Source organism: Brachyhypopomus gauderio, unplaced genomic scaffold, assembly GCF_052324685.1.
Source record: "Brachyhypopomus gauderio isolate BG-103 unplaced genomic scaffold, BGAUD_0.2 sc43, whole genome shotgun sequence".
NCBI lineage: Eukaryota > Metazoa > Chordata > Actinopteri > Gymnotiformes > Hypopomidae > Brachyhypopomus > Brachyhypopomus gauderio.
Window position 1 is genome coordinate 705,309 of NW_027506869.1, and position 21,310 is coordinate 726,618.

The 21,310-nt window shown below is 40.1% G+C and overlaps 1 protein-coding gene across 2 annotated transcripts; it reads left to right on the forward strand.

The window, feature by feature from the left end:
• Nucleotides 1-3,348: 3,348 nt before the first annotated feature.
• LOC143486014 (uncharacterized) lies at nt 3,349-20,096 on the forward strand. Of its 2 annotated transcripts, XM_076985781.1 has the most exons (12): nt 3,349-3,930; nt 4,065-4,227; nt 4,729-4,921; nt 5,637-5,708; nt 5,959-6,069; nt 6,787-6,858; nt 14,944-15,049; nt 15,337-15,407; nt 15,483-15,981; nt 17,983-18,069; nt 19,031-19,081; nt 19,285-20,096. In XM_076985781.1, exons 1-12 carry the CDS (start codon nt 3,822-3,824, stop codon nt 19,539-19,541), a joined length of 1,791 nt encoding a protein of 596 aa, XP_076841896.1. In that variant the 5' UTR covers nt 3,349-3,821; the 3' UTR covers nt 19,542-20,096. The 2 variants fall into 2 exon arrangements, 1 of the variants encoding a protein (XP_076841896.1); XR_013123107.1 differs by lacking the exon at nt 15,483-15,981 and having other exon boundaries at nt 19,285-19,373.
• Nucleotides 20,097-21,310: the final 1,214 nt, after the last annotated feature.

The following is a 21,310-nucleotide window of genomic DNA, read 5'->3' on the forward strand; positions in this document are numbered from 1 at the left end:
TCACTGTAGGCTTAAAGAGTTCTGACGTTCCATCAGGCCACAAAAGGCCAGTGCTGCAGTCACATAAAGAGTCTTTGTGACTATGCACACTCCATAAATCACTGTCACCTCCATCGCCAATTCCCCAACTCTAGATAGCCTATAACACTCGCAGCAGTCATCACACAAAAGGCTCTGTGGCTTAAGGTGAACACACTGCATTATGGGTCACTGCAGACTGCCTTGCTTAAAAGGGGATACTAATTCTGTAAATGCTACTGTGTACAGCAACAACGTACTGGACTACACCAGCATTTTGGTATTGTGCTTGAACTGAATAGGCAGCGGGAAGAACAGGGTGGTTGTGTGTGCACTGGTGACACGGGCGATGCTAACGCACAGATCCGCTGACTCACACACGGCCTTCACACACCTGCTTGAGTATTTTCACCACGGCCCTGGACAGTCCAGCAGTGTTGCCGTGGTGACAGCTGGATGAAGAACAGACCTGGTAAGCAAGGCCGGCTACATTGGCCTGTACTACAGCACGCACACGCGTTTGCACACATAAGCAATGTATATATGTATACACACACACACACACACACACAGCACATAAGAAGGAGAAAAATTAGTTTTCAACCGTAGACAGCTTGGTCAGTTCAAGAAAGAGGATGCCACAGGTGGTGTCTTCAGAGAGAGGGCATAACGGAAGGAGGTGGTGCAGAGACAGAGAGAGAGAGGGGCAGGTCGTAGTTGGCTTTGAGAGGGAGGGGTGGGTGGAGAGGGTGGAGAGACAGAGAGAGAGAGGGGCAGGTCGTAGTTGGCTTTGAGAGGGAGGGGTGGGTGGAGAGGGTGGAGAGACAGAGAGAGAGAGGGGCAGGTCGTAGTTGGCTTTGAGAGGGAGGGGTGGGTGGAGAGGGTGGAGAGACAGAGAGAGAGAGGGGCAGGTCGTAGTTGGCTTTGAGAGGGAGGGGTGGGTGGAGAGGGTGGAGAGACAGTGGTCAGTGAGCTCTCAGTAAGGCTTGGAGCTCCTCTTACTGACGTGACTTTAAAGAACTGAACTTCCCCTATCTGGTGGAGGTTTATCACCATGAGAGGTGGCAAAGAACACCAAGTCCTGTGTGTGTGTATGTGTGCACACTTTGCATGTTTGTGTGTGTGAGAGTGTGTATGCATACACTTTGTTTTGCATATTTGTGTGTATACACGTTGCTTGCATGTTTGTGTGAGCATGTACATTTTTGCAATTCCTGGTAAGCACCATAAACCTCACTATACTGCTTTTATGTTTGGTCATGGTCATACTTTTTGGCATGACTATTAAATTAATCTGTGTGTGTGTGTGTGTGTGTGTGTGTGTGTGTGTGTGTGTGTGTGTGTGTGTGTGTGTGTGTGTGTGTGTGTGCGTTGGTTTATGTGGTTTACAGAGACTTTTCACCTGATTACATACCGACATTACCAGGACATTTGGGTTTATCAGGACAGGGCTGGTGTCCTCATAATTCCAGCACTGTAGATGGTCTTATCTAAGTGAGAGAAGCTCCCTCTCAAATTTTGGGGCCATGTCCTTATACACCATAAAACCATGAAAATCGCTTTACACAGTGTTGTCCCAGAATTTAGTATAGCGCCCCCTGTAGCCTGGTGTCGGAAAAGCTCCTGTGTGCCCTCAGTGTTACGATTTGCGATTTCTGATTGGTTGGGCTTTAAACTGACTACTCAAGCTGTAATTGGCTAAAAGCTCTGTCAATCATGCCAGTGTTATCTGATCAGTGGGCGGAGTTTCACTACGCAGATGCCACGTCATACTAATCATCCCATAATTTCTAAAGGCTGGAAAATCAGGTAAGGTAATGACCTTTATAAATACAAACACTGTTGTTGTATAATTGCTAAACATTTATTAATACTTTAGATTTGTCTGAATGATAAATTAAGCTTTATGTTGGGTCTTAGAAAGCTATTTGTCCCGACTACAAAAACGCTGATTTCCTCTAACATTTCCATGGGCTTGTAGTATAACTAATTACTTAGCTAGTCTAGTCTACTCTTTAATACAACATAGAATGAGTAGCTCTAGCCTGTTGGGTTAGAGCACAAACATTTATCACAAACATTTATCAGTGCTTTGATGCTTCTACATGAGAAAGTATGCTGTACTTGATGTTTTAGAAAGCCAATTATCACCGCGATTATAATGCTAATTTCCGCTAGCATGCCTATGGGATTTCCAATATAACGTTAGCATCAAGCTAATTGTGTTATATAATTTCTCAGCTAATCACACCAGCACAGTCTATATACAATATAGCAGGTATCACCAAATGGCGGACCGCGGTCCGGATCCGGACCCGAACGCCGTCCTGTCCGGACCCAATCACATTCCTGATTAACTGGATACGGACCCAAATGCCAAAAAAATTTTAACGGGAGACTATATTTTAAACCGGAGAATTTATTTTCAGACGAGTGTTACGTTCGCGCCCCCCCCCCCCCAACTTTCGTTCGCCACCGCGGACCCGGACCTAAGGTCTGGGCTATCTGCCAAAAATGGACCGCGGAAAGATTTAATTGATTACCCCTGCAATATAGAATGAGTAGCGCTAGCTTCAATGCCGTAATTTAAAATGTTTAAATGATTATTTTGATTTAGAATTCATTTGTTACTAAACATGTCACCCCATTTGAGTAGTAGTAGCCTATAAGCTTGTCAGCTAGCTAGCCAGTGTTAGGGAGTGTTCTGTGACTGGGTGAGTGCTTGGTTAGTTCAGTTATTTTCTCACTTTTGTTGGGTTTAATCTGCATGAATATGTGGTCTAGTCTACTCTTTAATACAACATAGAATGAGTAGCTCTAGCCTGCTGGGTTAGATCACAAACATTTATCACAGCTTTGATGCTTCTACATGAGAAAGTATGCTGTACTTGATGTTTTAGAAAGTCAATTAGCACCGCGATTATAATGCTAACTTCCGCTAGCATGTCTATGGGATTTCCAATATAACGTTAGCATCAAGCTAATTGTGTTATATAATTTCTTAGCTAATCACACCAGCACAGTCTATATACAATATAGAATGAGTAGCGCTAGCTTCAATGCCGTAATTTAAAATGTTTCAATGATTATTTTGATTTAGAATTCATTTGTTACTAAACATGTCACCCCATCTGAGTAGTAGTAGCCTATAAGCTTGTCAGCTAGCTAGCCAGTGTTAGGGAGTGTTCTGTGACTGGGTGAGTGCTAGGTTAGTTCAGTTATTTTCTCACTTTTGTTGGGTTTAATCTGCATGAATATGTGCTCTAAAGTTTATGATGTTTACTGTATTTGAATATATCATCATACAATTTAAAATGCCATTCATATTTGTAGATAACTATCTCAGGTAGTTCAGCTCCCCCAAATCACATTGTGAGCATGAATAAAATCCCCTGTAGTGGTTATTAATGGTTGGTTAGTTTGTACTTGTCATTAAGTCAGTCTACATTGTTTTTTCTTTGCAAACTATACAACACTAATTAGATAAAGCCAAAAAGACACACACACAATCACAAAAATCACAAAAGACAGTTATGTATTTTCAGTAACCTTATTACCAGCATGTTCTTATGACAGTTGGCCCTGCATTGTTTATATGCTGTGAATTAAGTGAACTCACTCATCACAGCACTCCAGCCATTCAGAAACTCATAACTGTTCAAAAATGCAGAAATGTGGGCTAATATGTTAGCTATAAGTCCTGAACAATCAAATAAACAAGACTAAGATGTATTTAATGATATGAAAGAGCAAAGTAAAACTTAAGATTTTTTTTTGCTAGGAAGAGTAGCACTTGAGTTGCCATGGAGCTGAGGAAGAGAAAGCTTAATCCAAAAGAGGAGGCTGCATATTTTACATCTGCTTGTAAAGACAAAGACGGGTTTGATGTGAAGTATATAAATCCGGATAAAGGTAATTTAATATTAATGCGTAATAGCATGTATTTGTTTTGCATTGTTGTGGTTTAATGTGATGTTTTCCAATAGCAACAAGAAGTCCAGGACTGGGAAGACCCAGCTTGACATGTTCTCTGTTTTCTCATGTAGGCCGTGGAGTTTTCAGCTGTGTCCATTTTGATAAGGGAGATTTTCTTTTGGAATACAGAGGGGACCTAATAAACAAACATGAATGTGAAAGAAGACAGAGAATATATAAAGAAGCACTGAAAGTTTTCATGTTTGAATTTCGTTACAATGGAAAGCTTTTTTGGTATGTATATTATACTCGCTTGTAGCTACACACTGACCAGTCACTTCATTAAGTCCACCTGTTTGTATCCACACTCATGCATTTGATTAGTACAACTTACCATATGTATGGTTTTTATAGTTCTACAATAAAAGAATATAATCCAGTGGTTTCTTTGCATACTTTGCCTCCTTTCACCCTCTTTAGTGGTCAGGACTCCCAGTGTGACTGCATTGATGAGAATGATCTACCACTGTGGTGGTCCTGACCATTGAAGAACAGGGTGAAGGGGACTTGTAAAGTATGCAGACAAACTGAAGTAATTGATAGAATGTAACTGTAGAACAATAAAGAGCACCTTGAAGTGGTGCTGAATAAATTGATAATGAGTGTAAATACAAGGAGGTGTACATGACGTGGTTGTGTGGTGTTTATTTTTGAGGTTATGCTGTGATAAAAAAAAGATATTCCTTTATTCATTGTAAAAAAAATGGTCTCTTATGCTTTATTTTAATGTTTCAGTGTTGATGCTTCTTTGGAAGATAAGTCTCTTGGGAGACTTGTGAATGATGACCATGTTAGCCCAAACAGCAAAATGAAAACAATCAGAGTAGCGGGAAAACCCCATTTGTGTTTATTTGCAACAAGGAGCATTAGTCCTGGAGAAGAGATCACATACAACTACGGAGACTCTGAATGGCCATGGAGATGCAAGGTATTAAGATATGAGCATTCACTATAATTAAAGCAACATTCCATATGCAGATATATTTAAATAAATTCAGTGAGTGTATTTGAGCTGTGCATGGCTCAGACGTGTCCTGTGAGTGCAGTGTGTTTAAGGATATTAAGAATTTGCTGGTCAAGCTTAATCCATGAGTCAATGTGTGTCACAGGAACCTTCTATATAAGGACATTGCTACATATTGTAACTGCAGCGTTTGCCGGGATATTGTGTGCACTAGGTTGAGGTTGAGTTAAGCATAGACCTGTTTTGTAAGCTGCAGAGTCTCTTGCTCGTTGTAAGGTGCAGAGTCTCAGACAGACTACAGAGTCTCTTGCTGTCTTCAAACGTAGATCGAAATGTAGACCTGTTTCTTGAGTACTTAAAATGAGCACTAACTCAACGAATAACACTTGTAGTCTGTTCTTAAATTGTATGTCTCCTGTTTAAGTGAGCCTGTTTTAATCAAAATACTAGGTAATGGCATTGATTCCTGTGCATGTTAATGTCAACCAGTTAATGTTGATAAGTATAGTGTAGGACAAAATTGTGGTCTCGAGGGACTTCTTTTTCTGAAGCCGTAGTTTGTCACAGATTATCTTGCATATTGTTTACACACCATTTCCATATACTGACAACACATGACCATAGTCCACTGGTAACTAGCAATGATGCAGGTGGTATCTTGACTCTGAAACGTCTTCAGGCTGTTCCTGGAAAAGAACCTGTTGCCAGTGCTACAATGGCTACCTTATCACCTGACAAAGAGCCACGACAGGTAATTTGTATTTCCATACCATTCTTAATTACCTTTTGATCCCACAAATCTATTTTTGAAGGATTGTTACACAAAAATCTGCTGTCCACAACAGCAGATGTAGATAAATGCATTTCAGGTATCATTTACTGTCAAATTTTGTTACATAAGGAATAGCAGTAAGTTAGTCAGGGCTTTTAAAAGATAACACTTTTTACTTTCCTTCAAGAATGTTTGGGGTCACATTTCTGAATCTTATTTGTGTTTCTAGAATTTAGCTGAGATGGATGCTGAGGAAACAACTTCTGCACCACTGACCATGAAGGACCAGTTGTGGACTGAGGAGCACCATTCACAGATTCCATATGAAGTAGCACAAGAGGTAATTTTGAGATACAATGCTGTGATTTTCAGAAAAATGTGGCACATTTTTTTGGAGTTACAGTAAACAATTCACTATGTGATCGCCTCAAATCTTTTATGGTCCCTGAGGAAGAAAGAACTATAAAAATTATGTCAGATTATGAACCCCTGCATTCACTAGCAGAACTTGATGAGTTCAGTGAATGGAAGTTGCCTGAATGTTGTGTTGTATTGGCTAAATCCTTAATATGTGTATTTAAGGTTGTGTTTGACCATGACCTGTTATGAGAGAACATCGTGTTTAATGAGGACAGTGACAGAATATCTCAAAGTGCTTTGTCTTTACTTAAGGAATATTCATGTGTCAATGTGTGTGACAGCAACCTTTAATGTCAGGACACTACAACTTATTGTAACTGCAGTGTTTGCTACGATAATGTGTGTACCAGGTTGTGTTAAGTTTGGACCTGTTTTGTAAGCACGCTGTGGTTTACAGGAAGGCTGTAGTAGTTTATCAGTGCATGTTGATGGCAGCCAGTTAATGTGTATAGTGTATAGTGTATGACGTGATTGTGGTCTCGAGGGACTTCTTTTTCTGAAAATATATTTCACATCACAGACTCTCTTGCACATTGTTTTCACACCATTTCCATATACTGACATCACAGGAACATGGTGCACTGGTGCTTACCAATGATACAGTGATAGTGGTATCTTGTTTCTGTAACATTTTTAGGCCATTTCTGCAAAAGGACCAGTTGCCAGTGCTACAATGGCTACCTTATCACCTGACAAAGAGCCACGACAGGTAATTTGTATTGACATACTATTCTTAATTGCCATTTGATCCCACAAATCTATTTTTGAGGACCTGTTGCACAAACATTTGCTGTCCACAACAGCAGATTTGTATAAATGCATTTCAGTTATCATTTACGGTCAAATTGTATTACCCAAGGAATAGCAGTAAGTTAGTCAGGGTTTTTAAAAGATAACACTTTTTACTTTCCTTCAGGAATGTTTGGGGTCACATTTCTGAATCTTATTTGTGTTTCTAGAATTTAGCTGAGATGGATGCTGAGGAAACAACTTCTGCACCACTGACCATGAAGGACCAGTTGTGGACTGAGGAGCACCATTCACAGATTCCATATGAAGTAGCACAAGAGGTAATTTTGAGACACAATGCTGTGATTTTCAGAAAAATGTGGCACATTTTTTTGGAGTTACAGTAAACAATTCACTATGTGATCGCCTCAAATCTTTTATGGTCCCTGAGGAAGAAAGAACTATAAAAATTATGTCAGATTATGAACCCCTGCATTCACTAGCAGAACTTGATTGAGTTCAGTGAATGGAAGTTGCCTGAATGTTGTGTTGTATTGGCTAAATCCTTAATATGTGTATTTAAGATTGTGTTTGACCATGACCTGTTATGAGAGAACATCGTGTTTAATGAGGACAGTGACAGAATATCTCAAAGTGCTTTGTCTTTACTTAAGGAATATTCATGTGTCAATGTGTGTGACAGCAACCTTTAATATCAGGACACTACAACTTATTGTAACTGCAGTGTTTGCTACGATAATGTGTGTACCAGGTTGTGTTAAGTTTGGACCTGTTTTGTAAGCACGCTGTGGTTTACAGGAAGGCTGTAGTAGTTTATCAGTGCATGTTAATGGCAGCCAGTTAATGTGTATAGTGTATAGTGTATGACGTGATTGTGGTCTCAAGGGACTTCTTTTTCTGAAAATATATTTCACATCACAGACTGGATAATTACATTTCAGTTATCATTTACGGTCAAATTGTATTACCCAAGGAATAGTACAGTTTTTCTCAGTCGATTTGGTTCATTTCTCACATCATGCTTTACATTGGCATCACAACTTTCTCAAAACAGTTAATGCAAACAGCAAAACTCAATGAAATACCTGTAAAAGCACACACTTCACTCAAAATTCTTTGTTTTTGCCCCAAAAGCAAATTTTTAGGTCAGTCAATTTGTCAGTGCCATCAGAATATCTAGTCTGTGTGCCATTGCCTATGAACAAGGTCAAAATACTTAGTCATGTTGTCAGTGCAACTATAAGTCACAGTCAGTGTAGACTGTATATTCTGATGGAAACTAGCTAAGCTTTTGATTTCAAGAACGCTGCACCTTCCAACGACCAGCTTCAGCCATTGTAAGACCACGACTTACATGTAAGACATGGTCCACAATTGTTGCCCTTATTTCACTGTTTTGTCCCCTTAGCCTTATACCACACTTACTTACTCCTCTTATTGGCTGTTCACCCTTCCATTATGAGACTTTGTGATACTGCAGTGTTTAGTGTCTATAAATGTTTGCCAATTACAGTAAAGGTTCATGAGACGCACCTCTGACCTATGGTTGAGACCATTGATTGATCTAAGCCTTCACCAATTCCCTTTCTTACTGTAACTGAATGTTCACTTGCAAACAATCTAATCAAATTAGGATAAATTACCAAAATGTAACAAACAAATAACCTAAATAAATAAATGTAAAATGATGCCTTAGAGATTATGACAACATGTTCAGCACTTTTGCATATAATGACCTAGGCGATGACCTAAAGATAAAATGTTTTGGAGGGTAAGACAATTCAACAAACAATCCTTACAACACATTTTGATAAACATGTCATAAGCAACTGATAATGTAAGAAACAACAGACAATTGTCCATGTCCTTTTGCAATATGTACAAAAGCATTTGCAAAATGTTAAACACAATGAGAAATGCAATTATGATGTGCACAAGTGACAAGGAGATGTGGAGACTGAATGAACAGTTTTGAGAATTTCAATTCTGATCTGAGAAATGAACCAAAGCGACTGAGAAAAACTGTAATAGGTTAGTGAGGGTTTTTAAAACCTAGCCACTAGGGTGCACACACCATTGTATTTTAGTGCTGGTCCCAAGCCCGGATAAATAGGGAAGGTTGCGTCAGGAAGGGCATCCGGTGTAAAAACTGCGCCAAATCAAATGATGCAGATCAAAAATAGAAATTCCATACCGGATCGGTCGAGGCCCGGGTTAACAACGACCACCACTGGTGCTGTTGTCCAACAGGGCATTAGTGGAAATTGGACTACTGTTGGGACAAGGAGGAGGAGGAGAGGGGGGAAGAGGGTTCTGAAGCTGAAGGAGAGGAGGCAGAGCAGGAAGGTGGAGGTTAGAGTTGGTACGTTGAATGTGGGCTCTATGACAGGTAAAGGGAGAGAGCTAGTTGATGCGATGGAGAGGAGGAAGATAGATGTACTGTGTGTACAGGAGACCAAGTGGAAGGGGAGCAAGACCAGGAGCATTGGTGGTGGCTTCAAACTATTCTATCATGGTGTAGACAGGAAGAGAAATGGAGTAGGGGTAATCCTGAAGGATGAGTTTAGTAAGAGTGTAGTGGAGGTAAAGAGAGTAAGTGACAGGGTGAACTGTGTAAAGATAGAGATTGGTAGGGTGATAGTGAATGTCATCAGTGCTTATGCTCCTCAGGTAGGTTGTGATGTGGAGGAGAAAGAAGAATTCTGGAGAGAGTTAGATGAAGTTGTTTTGCAGGTTCCTAAAGAAGAGAGAGTGGTTATTGGAGCAGATTTAAACGGACATGTTGGTGGAGGGAACAGTGGTGATGAGGAGGTGTTGGGTAGATATGGTGTTAATGAAAAGAATACGGAAGGACAAATGGTGGTAGATTTTGCTAAAAGGATAAAGATGGCTGTAGTTAACACTTTACGAAAAAGGAAGAGCACAGGGTAACATATAAGAGTGGGGAAAGATGCACACAGGTCGACTATATCCTCTGTAGGAGACGAAACCTGAAAGAGGTTAGTGATTGCAAGGTGTTACCAGGGGAGAGTGTAGCTAAACAGCATAGGATGGTGATATGTAGGATGGTTTTGGAGGTGAAGAAGAGGAAGAGAGTGAGAGTGGAACCTAAGATCAGGTGGTGGAAGTTAAAAGATGAAGACTGTGGTGTAAAATTCAGAGATGAGGTGAGGCAGGTACTGGGTAACGGTGGTGGTGTTCTGGATACCTGGGATGAGACTTCAAATGCAGTGAGGGATGTGGCTAGGAAGGTACTTGGTGTGACTTCAGGACAGAGGAAGATAGACAATGAGTTGTGGTGGTGGAATGAGGAGGTTCAGGATAGTTTGAGAGGAAAGCGGTTGGCTAAAAATAATTGGGATTTTCAGCGAGATGAAGAAAGTAGACAGAGGTACAAGGAGAGGTGTCGTAAGGCAAAGAGAGCAGTGGCAGAAGCTAAAGAGAAGGCATATAGCAAGCTGTATGAGAAGTTGAACACTAAGGAAGGGGAAAATGATCTGTACAGATTGGCCAGACAGAGAAACCGTGATGGGCATGATGTGCAGCAGGTTAGGATGATAAAGGATAAAGATGGAAATGTGTTGTCTGGTGAGGAGAGTGTCTTGGGAAGGTGGAAGGAGTATTTTGAGGAACTGAATAATCAAGAGAATGAAAGGGAAAGAAGGTTAGAAGAGGTAGAGGTTATGAATCAGGAAGTGCCTCGGGTGAGCAAGGAGGAAGTAAGGGCTGCAATTCGGAGAATGAAGTGTGGTAAGGCAGTTGGACGGGATGATATTCCTGTGGAGGCATGGACATGTTTGGGAAAGACAGCAGTGGAGTTTTTGACTGGGTTATTTAACAGAATCTTGGAAGGTCAGAAGATGCCTGAGGAGTGGAGACTAAGCATAATGGTGCCAATTTTCAAGAATAAGGGCGATGGTCAGAGCTGTAGTAATTACAGGGGAATAAAGTTGATCAGTCACAGCCTGAAAATCTGGGAAAGAGTAGTGGAAGCTAGGCTTAGAGGAGAGGTAGAGATCTGTGAGCAGCAGTATGGTTTCATGCCAGCTAAGTGCACCACAGATGCTATGTTTGCTTTGAGAGTGTTAATAGAGAAGTATAGGGAAGGACAGAAGGAGTTACATTGTGTGTTTGTTGACTTAGAGAAAGCTTATGATAGAGTACCAAGACAGGAGCTGTGGTATTGTATGAGGAAGTCAGGAGTAGCAGAAAAGTATGTGAGGGTAGTGCAGGATATGTATGAGAACGGTGTGACAGCAGTGAGATGTGCGATAGGAATGACAGACGAGTTTAAAGTGGGGGTAGGACTACATCAGGGATCAGCCCTGAGTCCCTTCCTGTTCGCAATTGTCATGGACAGACTGACGGACGAGGTTAGGCAGGAGTCCCCTTGGACTATGATGTTTGCTGATGACATTGTGATCTGTAGTGAGAGTAGGGAGCAGGTGGAGGTAAGCTTGGAAAGATGGAGATATGCTTTGGAGAGCAGGGCAATGAAAGTGAGCAGGAGTAAAACAGAGTACATGTGTGTGAATGAGAGGGCAGACGGTAGACAGGTCCAGTTACAAAGAGTTGATTTGGTGAAGGTTGATGAGTTTACCTACTTAGGGTCGAGGGTACAGAGTAATGGAGGAAGTGAAAGAGAGGTAAAGAAGAGAGTGCAGGCAGGGTGGTGTGGATGGCATAAAGTGTCTGGGGTGATCTGTGATAGAAGGGTGTCGGCTAGAATGAAAGGAAAGATCTATAGGACAGTAGTGAGACCTGCTATGTTGTATGGACTGGAGACAGTGGCACTGACAAAGAGACAGGTGAGGGAGATGGAGGTGTCTGAGATGAAGATGTTGAGATTCTCATTTGGAGTGACGAGGAAGGATAGGATCAGAAATGAGTTTATTAGAGGATCAGCACATGTAGCATGTTTTGGAGATAAAGTTAGAGAAGCGAGATTGAGTTGGTTTGGACATGTATAGAGGAGGGAGGAGAGGTATATTGGTAGGAGGGTCTTGAGCAGGGGTGCTCATTACGTCGATCGCGAAGGAACTGTCGGTCGATCGCGAAGGAATGTGCGTAGATCGCGTCACATAAAATAGTAGTAGATGAATCGCACATCTGCACTGACGGTTGTATTTTGATTGACATTCACGGCAGCCAATCTGCAATCCACTCAACAAATTACGTTCGACACCCCCCCCCCCCCCCCCCCGCTCAACAAATTACGTTCGCCGCCACCCCGGTAGATCTTTCTGACTGGGTCATCTTATAAGTAGCTCGCAAGCTGAAAACAGTGGGCACCCCTGGTCTTGAGGATGGAACTTCCAGGCAAGAGGAGGAGAGGTAGACCTAAGAGGAGGTTTATGGATGCAGTGGTAGAGGATATGAGAGTGGCTGGTGTGTCAGTGGAGGACACTCAGGACAGGGCCAGATGGAGGAGTTTGATCCCCTGTGGCGACCCCTAAACGGGAATTGCCGAAATAAGAAGTGAGGGGTTTTAAAAGATAACACTTTTTACTTTCCTTCAGGAATGTTTGGTGTCACATTTCTGAATCTTATTTGTGTTTCTAGAATTTAGCTGAGTTGGATGCTGAGGAAACAACTTCTGCACCACTGACCATGAAGGACCAGTTGTGGACTGAGGAGCATCATTCACAGATTCCATGTGAAGTAGCACAAGAGGTAATTTTGAGACACAAGGCTGTGATTTTCAGAAAAATGTGGCACATTTCTTTGGAGTTACAGTAAACAATTCACTATGTGATTGCCTCAATTCTTTTATGATCCCTGAGGAAGAAAGAACTATAAAAGTTCATGTCAGATTATGAACCCCTGCATTCACTAGCAGAACTTGATGAGTTCAGTGAATGGAAGTTGCCTGAATATTGTGTTGTATTGGCTAAATCCTTAATATGTGTATTTAAAGTTTTGACCATGACCTGTTATGAGAGAACATCGTGTTTAATGAGAATAGTGACATAATATCTCAAAGTGCTTTGTCTTTACTTAAGGAATATTCATGTGTCAATGTGTGTGATAGGAACCTTTAATATTAGGACACTACAACTTATTGTAAGTGCAGTGTTTGGTAGGATATTGTGTGCACCAGGTTGTGTTAAGTTTAGACCTGTTTTGTAAGCACGCTGTGGTTTACAGGGAGACTGTAGTAGTTTATCAGTGCATGTTAATGGCAGCCAGTTGATGTGTATAGTGTATAGTGTATGACGTGATTGTGGTCTCGAGGGACTTCTTTTTCTGAAGCTGTATTTCAAATCACAGACTATCTTGCATATTGTTTTCACACCATTTCCATATATTGACATCACAGGAACATAGTGCACTGGTGCTTACCAATGGTACAATGATGGTGGTATCTTGTCTCGGTAACATTTTTAGGCCATTCCTGCAAAAGGACCAGTTGCCAGTGCTACAATGGCTACCTTATCACCTGACAAAGAGCCACGACAGGTAATTTGTATTGACATACCATTCTTAATTACCATTTGATCCCACAAATCTATTTTTGAGGACCTGTTGCACAAACATTTGCTGTCCACAACAGCAGATTTGGATAAATGCATTTCAGTTATCATTTATGTCCCTGAGGAAGAAAGAACTCTAAAAATTACGTCAGACTATGAACTAGGGATGTCCCGATCCAGCTTTTTGAACTTCCGATCCGATACCGATATTTATTTGCACTTCCGATCCGATACCGATATCGGCCGATACCGGCCTATCCGAGCATGTATTAAAGTTTAAAGTTATTTAGCCAACTTACTTTATTGTCAAACTCATGTTGAAAAGCGTTTTACTCTTGATAACAAGTAGCCAGCTGAATTAGGTGTGTTTGAATAATACACAATGGTTGGTAAGGAGAAACTGACCTGTTTATTTAGCAATTAATAAACTCAAAATAGACAAAATATTAAATAACAAACAGAAATAGCATCAGTAAACCAAGGATTAAAAAGTGTAAATAATATTGTAAATTATATATTTAAAAAAAAACACAACCTGAGTGGAAAATAGTCTATTATTAACATTAACATTAACATCCATCAGTGCTCTTGAACAAGTGTAAACCAAAGCTTAAAAAAAATCCGTGCACATATCGTAAACTAATTAAAAGCAAAATGCCTTCTACTCCACACTTTGCTGCTCCATCCCCATCTATACACTCCCTTCAATTCAAACGTTTCTGCCAGTGTTAGTTGTGTAGGACCTTTCTTTTTGTCTTCGGTTTTCATTAGTCATGTTGTTTATGGTGGTATTTCGCTAAATGCTTGATTAGGTTGGTGATATTAAAAGTTCTTACAGCTTTACCACAACGCTTAACTTTACTGTGGCATATGTTGCACTCTACCTCTTCGTCTTTGTCATCCTTTAAGGTAAAATAATCCCACACAACTGACCGATAACTTCAAATTTACACGGCGGTCCGAGATGCCACGGAGCTAAATTGGGGCAGAAACTATGCTCGTGTGCTGAAGGTGTGCTGGAAAATGCGGACCGGATTTTACTCTCACTAGCAAAAACTGGAATGGATTATCTAAATGGGTGCGCTGGAAAACCCGGATCGGACTTAAAAAAAAAACTGGATCGGGAGTCTGGATCGGCATTTTCTCGTGTCTGCCGATCCGATACCGATACGCATTTTTTTGCTAATATCGGCGGCCGATCCGATCCAAATATCGGATCGGGACAACCCTACTATGAACCCCTACATTCAGTAGCAGAACTTGATGAGTTCAGTTAATGGAAGTTGCCTGAATGTTGTGTTGTATTGGCTAAAACTTAATATGTGTATTTAAGGTTGTGTTTGACCATGATACTGACATCACATGTACCTACCAATGATACAAGGATAGTGGTACCTTGTCTCTGGAACATCTTTATGCCATTTCTGAAAAAATAACATTTGCTGTTGGTGTGATGGATGAATGAATCAAAATGTTTTTCATTTCTGTTTTTTGGACTACAGATTTTCAAACAATGGTTGTATGGAGTGAAACCTATTTTCTGATTAAATCATGATATTTTTTGCCAACAGAACTGTAAACATGAGATAGTCCTTGCAACTGTTTCAAGCATGAACAAATGCGTTGCTTGTGTCGGACCTGTTGCAGCCCTCAAGTGGATTGGTCTGAGATGTAAAGGTCAATAATCATCATCATAGTCAGATAACAGCAACTAAATAATACCATTGTTTTTTTTTTAAGTGATTGTGAATTGGTGGAAAAGAATAACTATAAATTATTTCCACACAGTGGAACATAAGAATGTTATTGAAAATTAGTTTGTTTCTGATGTCGAGTCAATCCTTAAAAAATTGTTTAAACATTGCAGTGCATGTAGTGTTAGCCATGTTTTTGTTTTGCTGCAGTTGTGATGTGCTCCTTAATTTCCTTTAGAGGCATCAATGCAATATTTTTATCTCTTGTAGTCTGCTCCTGTTTCTGGCACAAGTCCTGCTTTGAAAAACTTGGAAAGATTGACAGAGATTTGGTGTCATGGGTAAGTATATTGTTTTTTGAACTCTTACGGTTTTATACTAAGTATTGTATAGTGACCTTCTATTTCTGATATTAGGGTAAAAGGGATTCAAGTTCTGATGAGGATCAGTTATTATCAGATGAAGATTATGTGCCAGATACAGAGTCAGACAGTGAATCAGACAGTTCAGTGGAGTTTGAAGTAGGATGTGAAAAAGACCAAGTCAGTGAGCAGAACATGGAAGTTCACTCCAAGTTTTCGGAATCTTGCAGTTCAGTGTTGGTCCTAAAATATGCAAGCAGAGGCAATGGCAAACAATGTCTGCAGGCCAGGAAAGGAGCTTGTTTAAGTGAAGATGTAGATTTATTTTGTTATGAGAAGCAGTTGACAGATGTAGAAACAGATAATGAATTGGACAACTCAAAAGAAGGAGATGTATTTTCAACAAATGTAGCCAATTGGGTCAAGCCAATTTTGGATGTCCAACTTTCTTCAGATGATGCTGCTTTAGACAGTGGAATGGACTTGGGTTCATCCAGATCAGTCACTGTAACACCTACAAGGGAAGAGCTCTTGGATGCAAGAGTTGCAGCTGGTGAGACTGATTTTCAGAATGTATCAGGGACAGAACAGAGGGATACAGTGCCTGTTGCCGAAAAATCAGCTGTAATTTCTTGTTCTAAGAACAGCAAAAACTACTGTTACATTTGTGGGAAACCACAATCCAAAATTTCTCGGCACCTGAAAATCCACATGACTGAAGTTGAAGTGGCTGAAGCACTGTCATTTCCAAAGCACTCCAAGGAACGTAAAAGATTACTGGAAAAAATTAGGAATAAGGGTAATTATCAACATAATTCCAATGTTTTACAGAAAGGAAGTGGATTGCTTAAACTAAAACGAAGACCAAACCGAGTTTGCAATTCAAAACAATTTGTACATTGCATGTATTGCAAAGGGATGTTTCTACGTAAAGATCTGTGGCGTCATGTAAGAAGATGTTCCTCAAAACCAGGGTTACTAAATGAACAACAAGGAAGAACCAAGGTTTTGGGTCTAGCTGCTCTGGCAGAGTCTACATTCTCACAACAGATATCCCAAGGAGTTTGGAAGCTTTTGAGTGCAATGAAGCAAGACGATGTTGGCTCTGTAGTTCGGAATGATTTCTGCATTCTTCAGTTAGCGCAGTCTTTCTTTAACAAACATGGCAATGACCCTACCAAACATGAGTATGTTCGACAGAAGCTTCGTGAAATAGGGAGGTTTTTGATGGCATTGCGCAGTGAGTCTTCTATACATAGCCTGGAAGAAGCTGTAAAACCTGCCAATTTTTCAAAAGTTATTCAAGCTGTACGGAAGGTGTCAGGATATGATGAAGAAAAGAACTGCTACCACACACCAAGCCTAGCATTGAAATTGGGGCACACTTTGCAGAAGATATGTGAGATCGTTCAGTGTAGGGCTCTTATGGCTGAAGATGAGGATTTGGTAAAATCTACTGAGATGTTCAAAAGATTGTACACCACCAAATGGTCAGAGCTAATCTCACACCAAGCTTTAAGCACACTGAATGAAGCAAAGTTCAACAAGCCATCAACACTGCCTTTCACTCATGATGTTCAGCTTCTTCACAAACACCTGGAGACAACAGCAGATGCAGCATCTGAAAACCTAAAAAAGACACCATCACCACAAAGCTATGCAGACCTTGCTAAAACTACACTCGCAAGAATAATTGTTTTTAACAGAAGACGTGCTGGTGAAGTCTCCAAGATGCATCTTTAAAACTTTCAAGAAAGAGATAAAACTCTTCTCCATGAAGATGTTGCAGTTGGCCTTTCTGCATTTGAACAGAAACTCTGCAGCCATTTTAGCAGAGTTGAGATCAAAGGTAAAAGGGGGAGAAAGGTTGCTGTCCTTCTCACACCAGACATGGTAGATGCTCTGTCTCTTTTGGTGAGCAAAAGGAATGCATGTGGGGTTCAAGATGCCAACTGCTTCTTGTTTGCCAGACCCAGCTGTCAAAGTCATTACCGAGGCCAGGACTGTCTGAGATTCTATGCAGTTCAGTGTGGTGCACGAAATCCAGAACATCTACGGTCAACACACTTGCGTAAACATGTGGCCACTCTCTCTCAAATTCTTAATCTGAAAAATAACGAATTGGATCAAGTTGCAGACTTCTTGGGACATGACATTCGTGTGCACCGTGAGTATTATAGGCTTCCAGAAGCAACAACTCAGCTGGCTAAAATATCAAAACTTTTGTTGGCCATGGAAAAAGGGTGTCTCCCCGATCTACAAGGCAAATCACTTGATGACATTGAGATTGAAGGTATGCATTGTTATATGTTTAGTTTAGTCTTACATTGAGGTAAATGTGAGCATAATTTTACATACATAGGACATGGAAATGGAAATTATATGTTGTCAGAATGGGACCTTTCTTTTCTTTCATGATATTAACATTAGATGCCCTTTACATGTTCAAATTTCACAATGAACCATTTGATCTAAAATATGGTGCTATTAACTTACATTAAACTTACATTCAATAATGTATGCCATTTGAGTTTTGCTTGTTCCTAATTTTCAGATGAGATCAATACGTCTGATGTCAGTGATGGAAGTGAACCCGAAAATGAAGCTGTGGTTGATTCCATGAGCGCCCCAAGACAGACTCGTGAGTTTAACAACGATTATGTAGCCATCCATCCATCCATTATCTGAACCTCTTAATCCCACTAGTCGGGGTCACGGGGGTACACCATGGGCAGGGTACACCATGGGCAGGTCACCAGTCCACCGCATGGCCAACACACACGCACGCACTCACACCTACGGGCAATTTAGCATGATCAATCAACCTAACTCGCATGTCTTTGGACTGTGGGAGTAAACCGGAGTACCCGGAGGAAACCCACACAGGCACAGGGAGAACATGCAAACTCCACACAGAGCAGCCCAGACTGAGAATCGAACCCAGACCGACTTGCTGTGAGGCGACAGTGCTAACCACCACACCACCGTAAATGGTTTGCTTGTCTTCTAATCTAAAGATAAAAATTTTATCTACATGGTATTGTTTCATCCAGTCATCCCTTGCTACTGATATTTGTTTTGTAATGTGTTTACTTTCTAGTCACTTTATTAGCAGTATTTCCACATACACACTTTGTGCATTTAATCAGCTCCACTTACATGTAGGACCACTTTGTAGTTCTGCAAGTACAGATTGTAGAGCATTTGTTCCCATACATACTTTGTTAGCCCTCCATTAACCCATTCATCAGTGGTCTGGACCCCTGTATTTGAGCTGATGGACCACTCAGGCACAGATGGATGAGACACAGCAGTGTTGCACACACTGTCCACATACTGTACACTCTATTACACACTGCTACTTTGTTGGTCTGCCTTGTAGATGTAAAGTCAATCTTTTTGCTGCACAATTCTTTTGTCATCCTCTAGTTTTTCATCAGTGATCACAAGATCCCACTGGATTTTATTTTGTTGGTGCACTGTTCTGTGGGAGTCAATTGAAGGATAGGATGAAAAGGCGATAGCAAAGTATGCAGAGAAACAAATGTTTACATCTATTTTCAAATACACATGCTGATTCATTGCAATTCCCTTTTTTATAGAGATACAGAAGACCCAGACAGATAGAAGCATTGCTGTGGGATGCTCTCCTGGTATTTAATTTAATCACATAAATGGACATTAGGTGTCACACAGAATTTTAACTGTTAATCACAATTTACATGGCAGCTAATCATTAGGATATTACATGATCACAGTAATCTCAAACTTTTGTAATTCTGTGACAGTAAATCATTTTACATTTGCTTAATGCAAAATTTGTAACTTGTTTTTTGTTTGTTTGTTTTTTTAATAGTGTGCAATGACAATACTGCAGCAGAAATCAAAGGTCCTGGGAAAAGGACAAAAACACTGTGGTCTAAACAAGAAGTGATGGCTGTGATGAAACACTTCAAGCCTCATATAACAAAAGGAAAACTGGCCACGATGGGAGAATGTCAGCAGTGCAAAGATGCTGAGGATCCTGTACTGGCAGGCCGAACAGTACAAAATATAAGAGATTTTGTTAGAAACAGAGGGAAAACATTTCAAAGGAAAGCCCAGTCTAATTGATTTTACAATACATAATTTTGTTTAAGGCTTTGTGGTTTTGTTTTTTTTTTCCTTAAAAATGAAAGAAGAGAGATTATTCTCTTGTTTTTTTATATAATTTACATTAAAATACAAATTATGAATAACGAAGCTATAAACTCATTATGTCCAAAGTTTATTCAATGCAAGGACTTGTTCTTCTTAAGCATGCCTGTCTTGGTAATGCTTCAAGCAGTCATGTTTGTGTTTGTGTATAATCAAGTTCTAGTAAACCATCCTTGTCCTTCTAAAACAGTGAAATGGCCATTTTTGTGTATTGTTAAATGAGTGTACTGGTAAAGCAGGTAAGACCTTATAGACCATATTCTAGCTATAGGCGGGACATTTTCAACATGTCCCCATATGCAAGCATAATGTCAGGTTGACATGTAAAGAGTTTGATTTTGTCTAGAAGAAATCTGAAGTGATATTCATGTTCTGCAAAAAAATCCAGATTTTTTGATGTAGCCAGCAACTCTTTAGAGCAATGGGAAAGGTAGGTCCCTGTAAACCACATTTTAACTGGTTTGGCAAGGAATGTCCTCGTAAGACATAAAAACCAGTATGTGTGTGTGTGTGTGTGTGTGTATACCTCTTGCACCTGAGAACCTCTGTCTGAAACACCCTGTTTGTGTGTGTGCATGTATGTAAACAGAAAACAATGCGGTTAATCAGTTATATTTGTCAACATGGGGAAATATTTTAGATTTATTTATGTATTTTAAGCTTAATATATACATTTTCTTGAAAGCAATGATTATCCTAAATTTCCCACATGTGGGACAATAAAGGCTGTTTCTATTCTATTCTATTATATTCTATTCTATTCAATTCATCGTTACATTAATATTTTAACTGTATGCTACAAAAATAAATTTGGGATTTACACTTAAAGATTAAAGGTAATTCCCTAAAATGTATTGATTCTCGAAGAGTGTATCGTGAATCAAAATCGTCCCTTTAAATAAATTGATAACAAAAAGATTCCTTCGTCGGTCACGTGATCCGCGCTTAGCCATGGAAGATGATCCACTTCTCTCGGTCTGAACCAGGTCAGCATTCAACATTCAGCATCAACTTTCACCCCAAGACGCTTTTGATTACATTATATGACTTTATCAGGTATCAAAGGCTTCGAGGCACATTCTGGAAAAAAAAACTGTACCAAACACAGTCTATTCCTGTGTTGGGTTTCCGATGGGTCCCACTGCGGTCTCGCATACACCTCATTTCACCGAGTGTGAAGCTCCTACTTCCTACTTCCACTGATGGCTTGATAAATATACATTTACAGACATATTTTGGAATACAATATATAGATCATATCATATCAAAAACCGATCATATTATATATATATATATATATATATATATATATATATATATATATATATATATATATATATATATATCACATATCTCTATATATATCACATATCTCTAGCATCTATGAAACACGTGTCTGTCGGAAAGGGCTGAGTGGTACATTAGGCAAATTTAGGCGCACCCAGTCACACACATCTGCCCTCTAGTGGCTGAATAACTCAAATGATGGACTCCAGCCCTGAACATCTCTACGTACCAGTATGCAAGCAGAAAGGAGATAGTAGTGTGTGTGTGTGTGTGTGTGTGTGTGTGTGTGTGTGTGTGTGTGCGTGTGTGTGTGTGCGTGTGTGTTTTCTATGCAATGGAAGCCTGTCCAAACATCGAACAGCAGAAACACTACAGAATCATACACCATCACCGAAAGA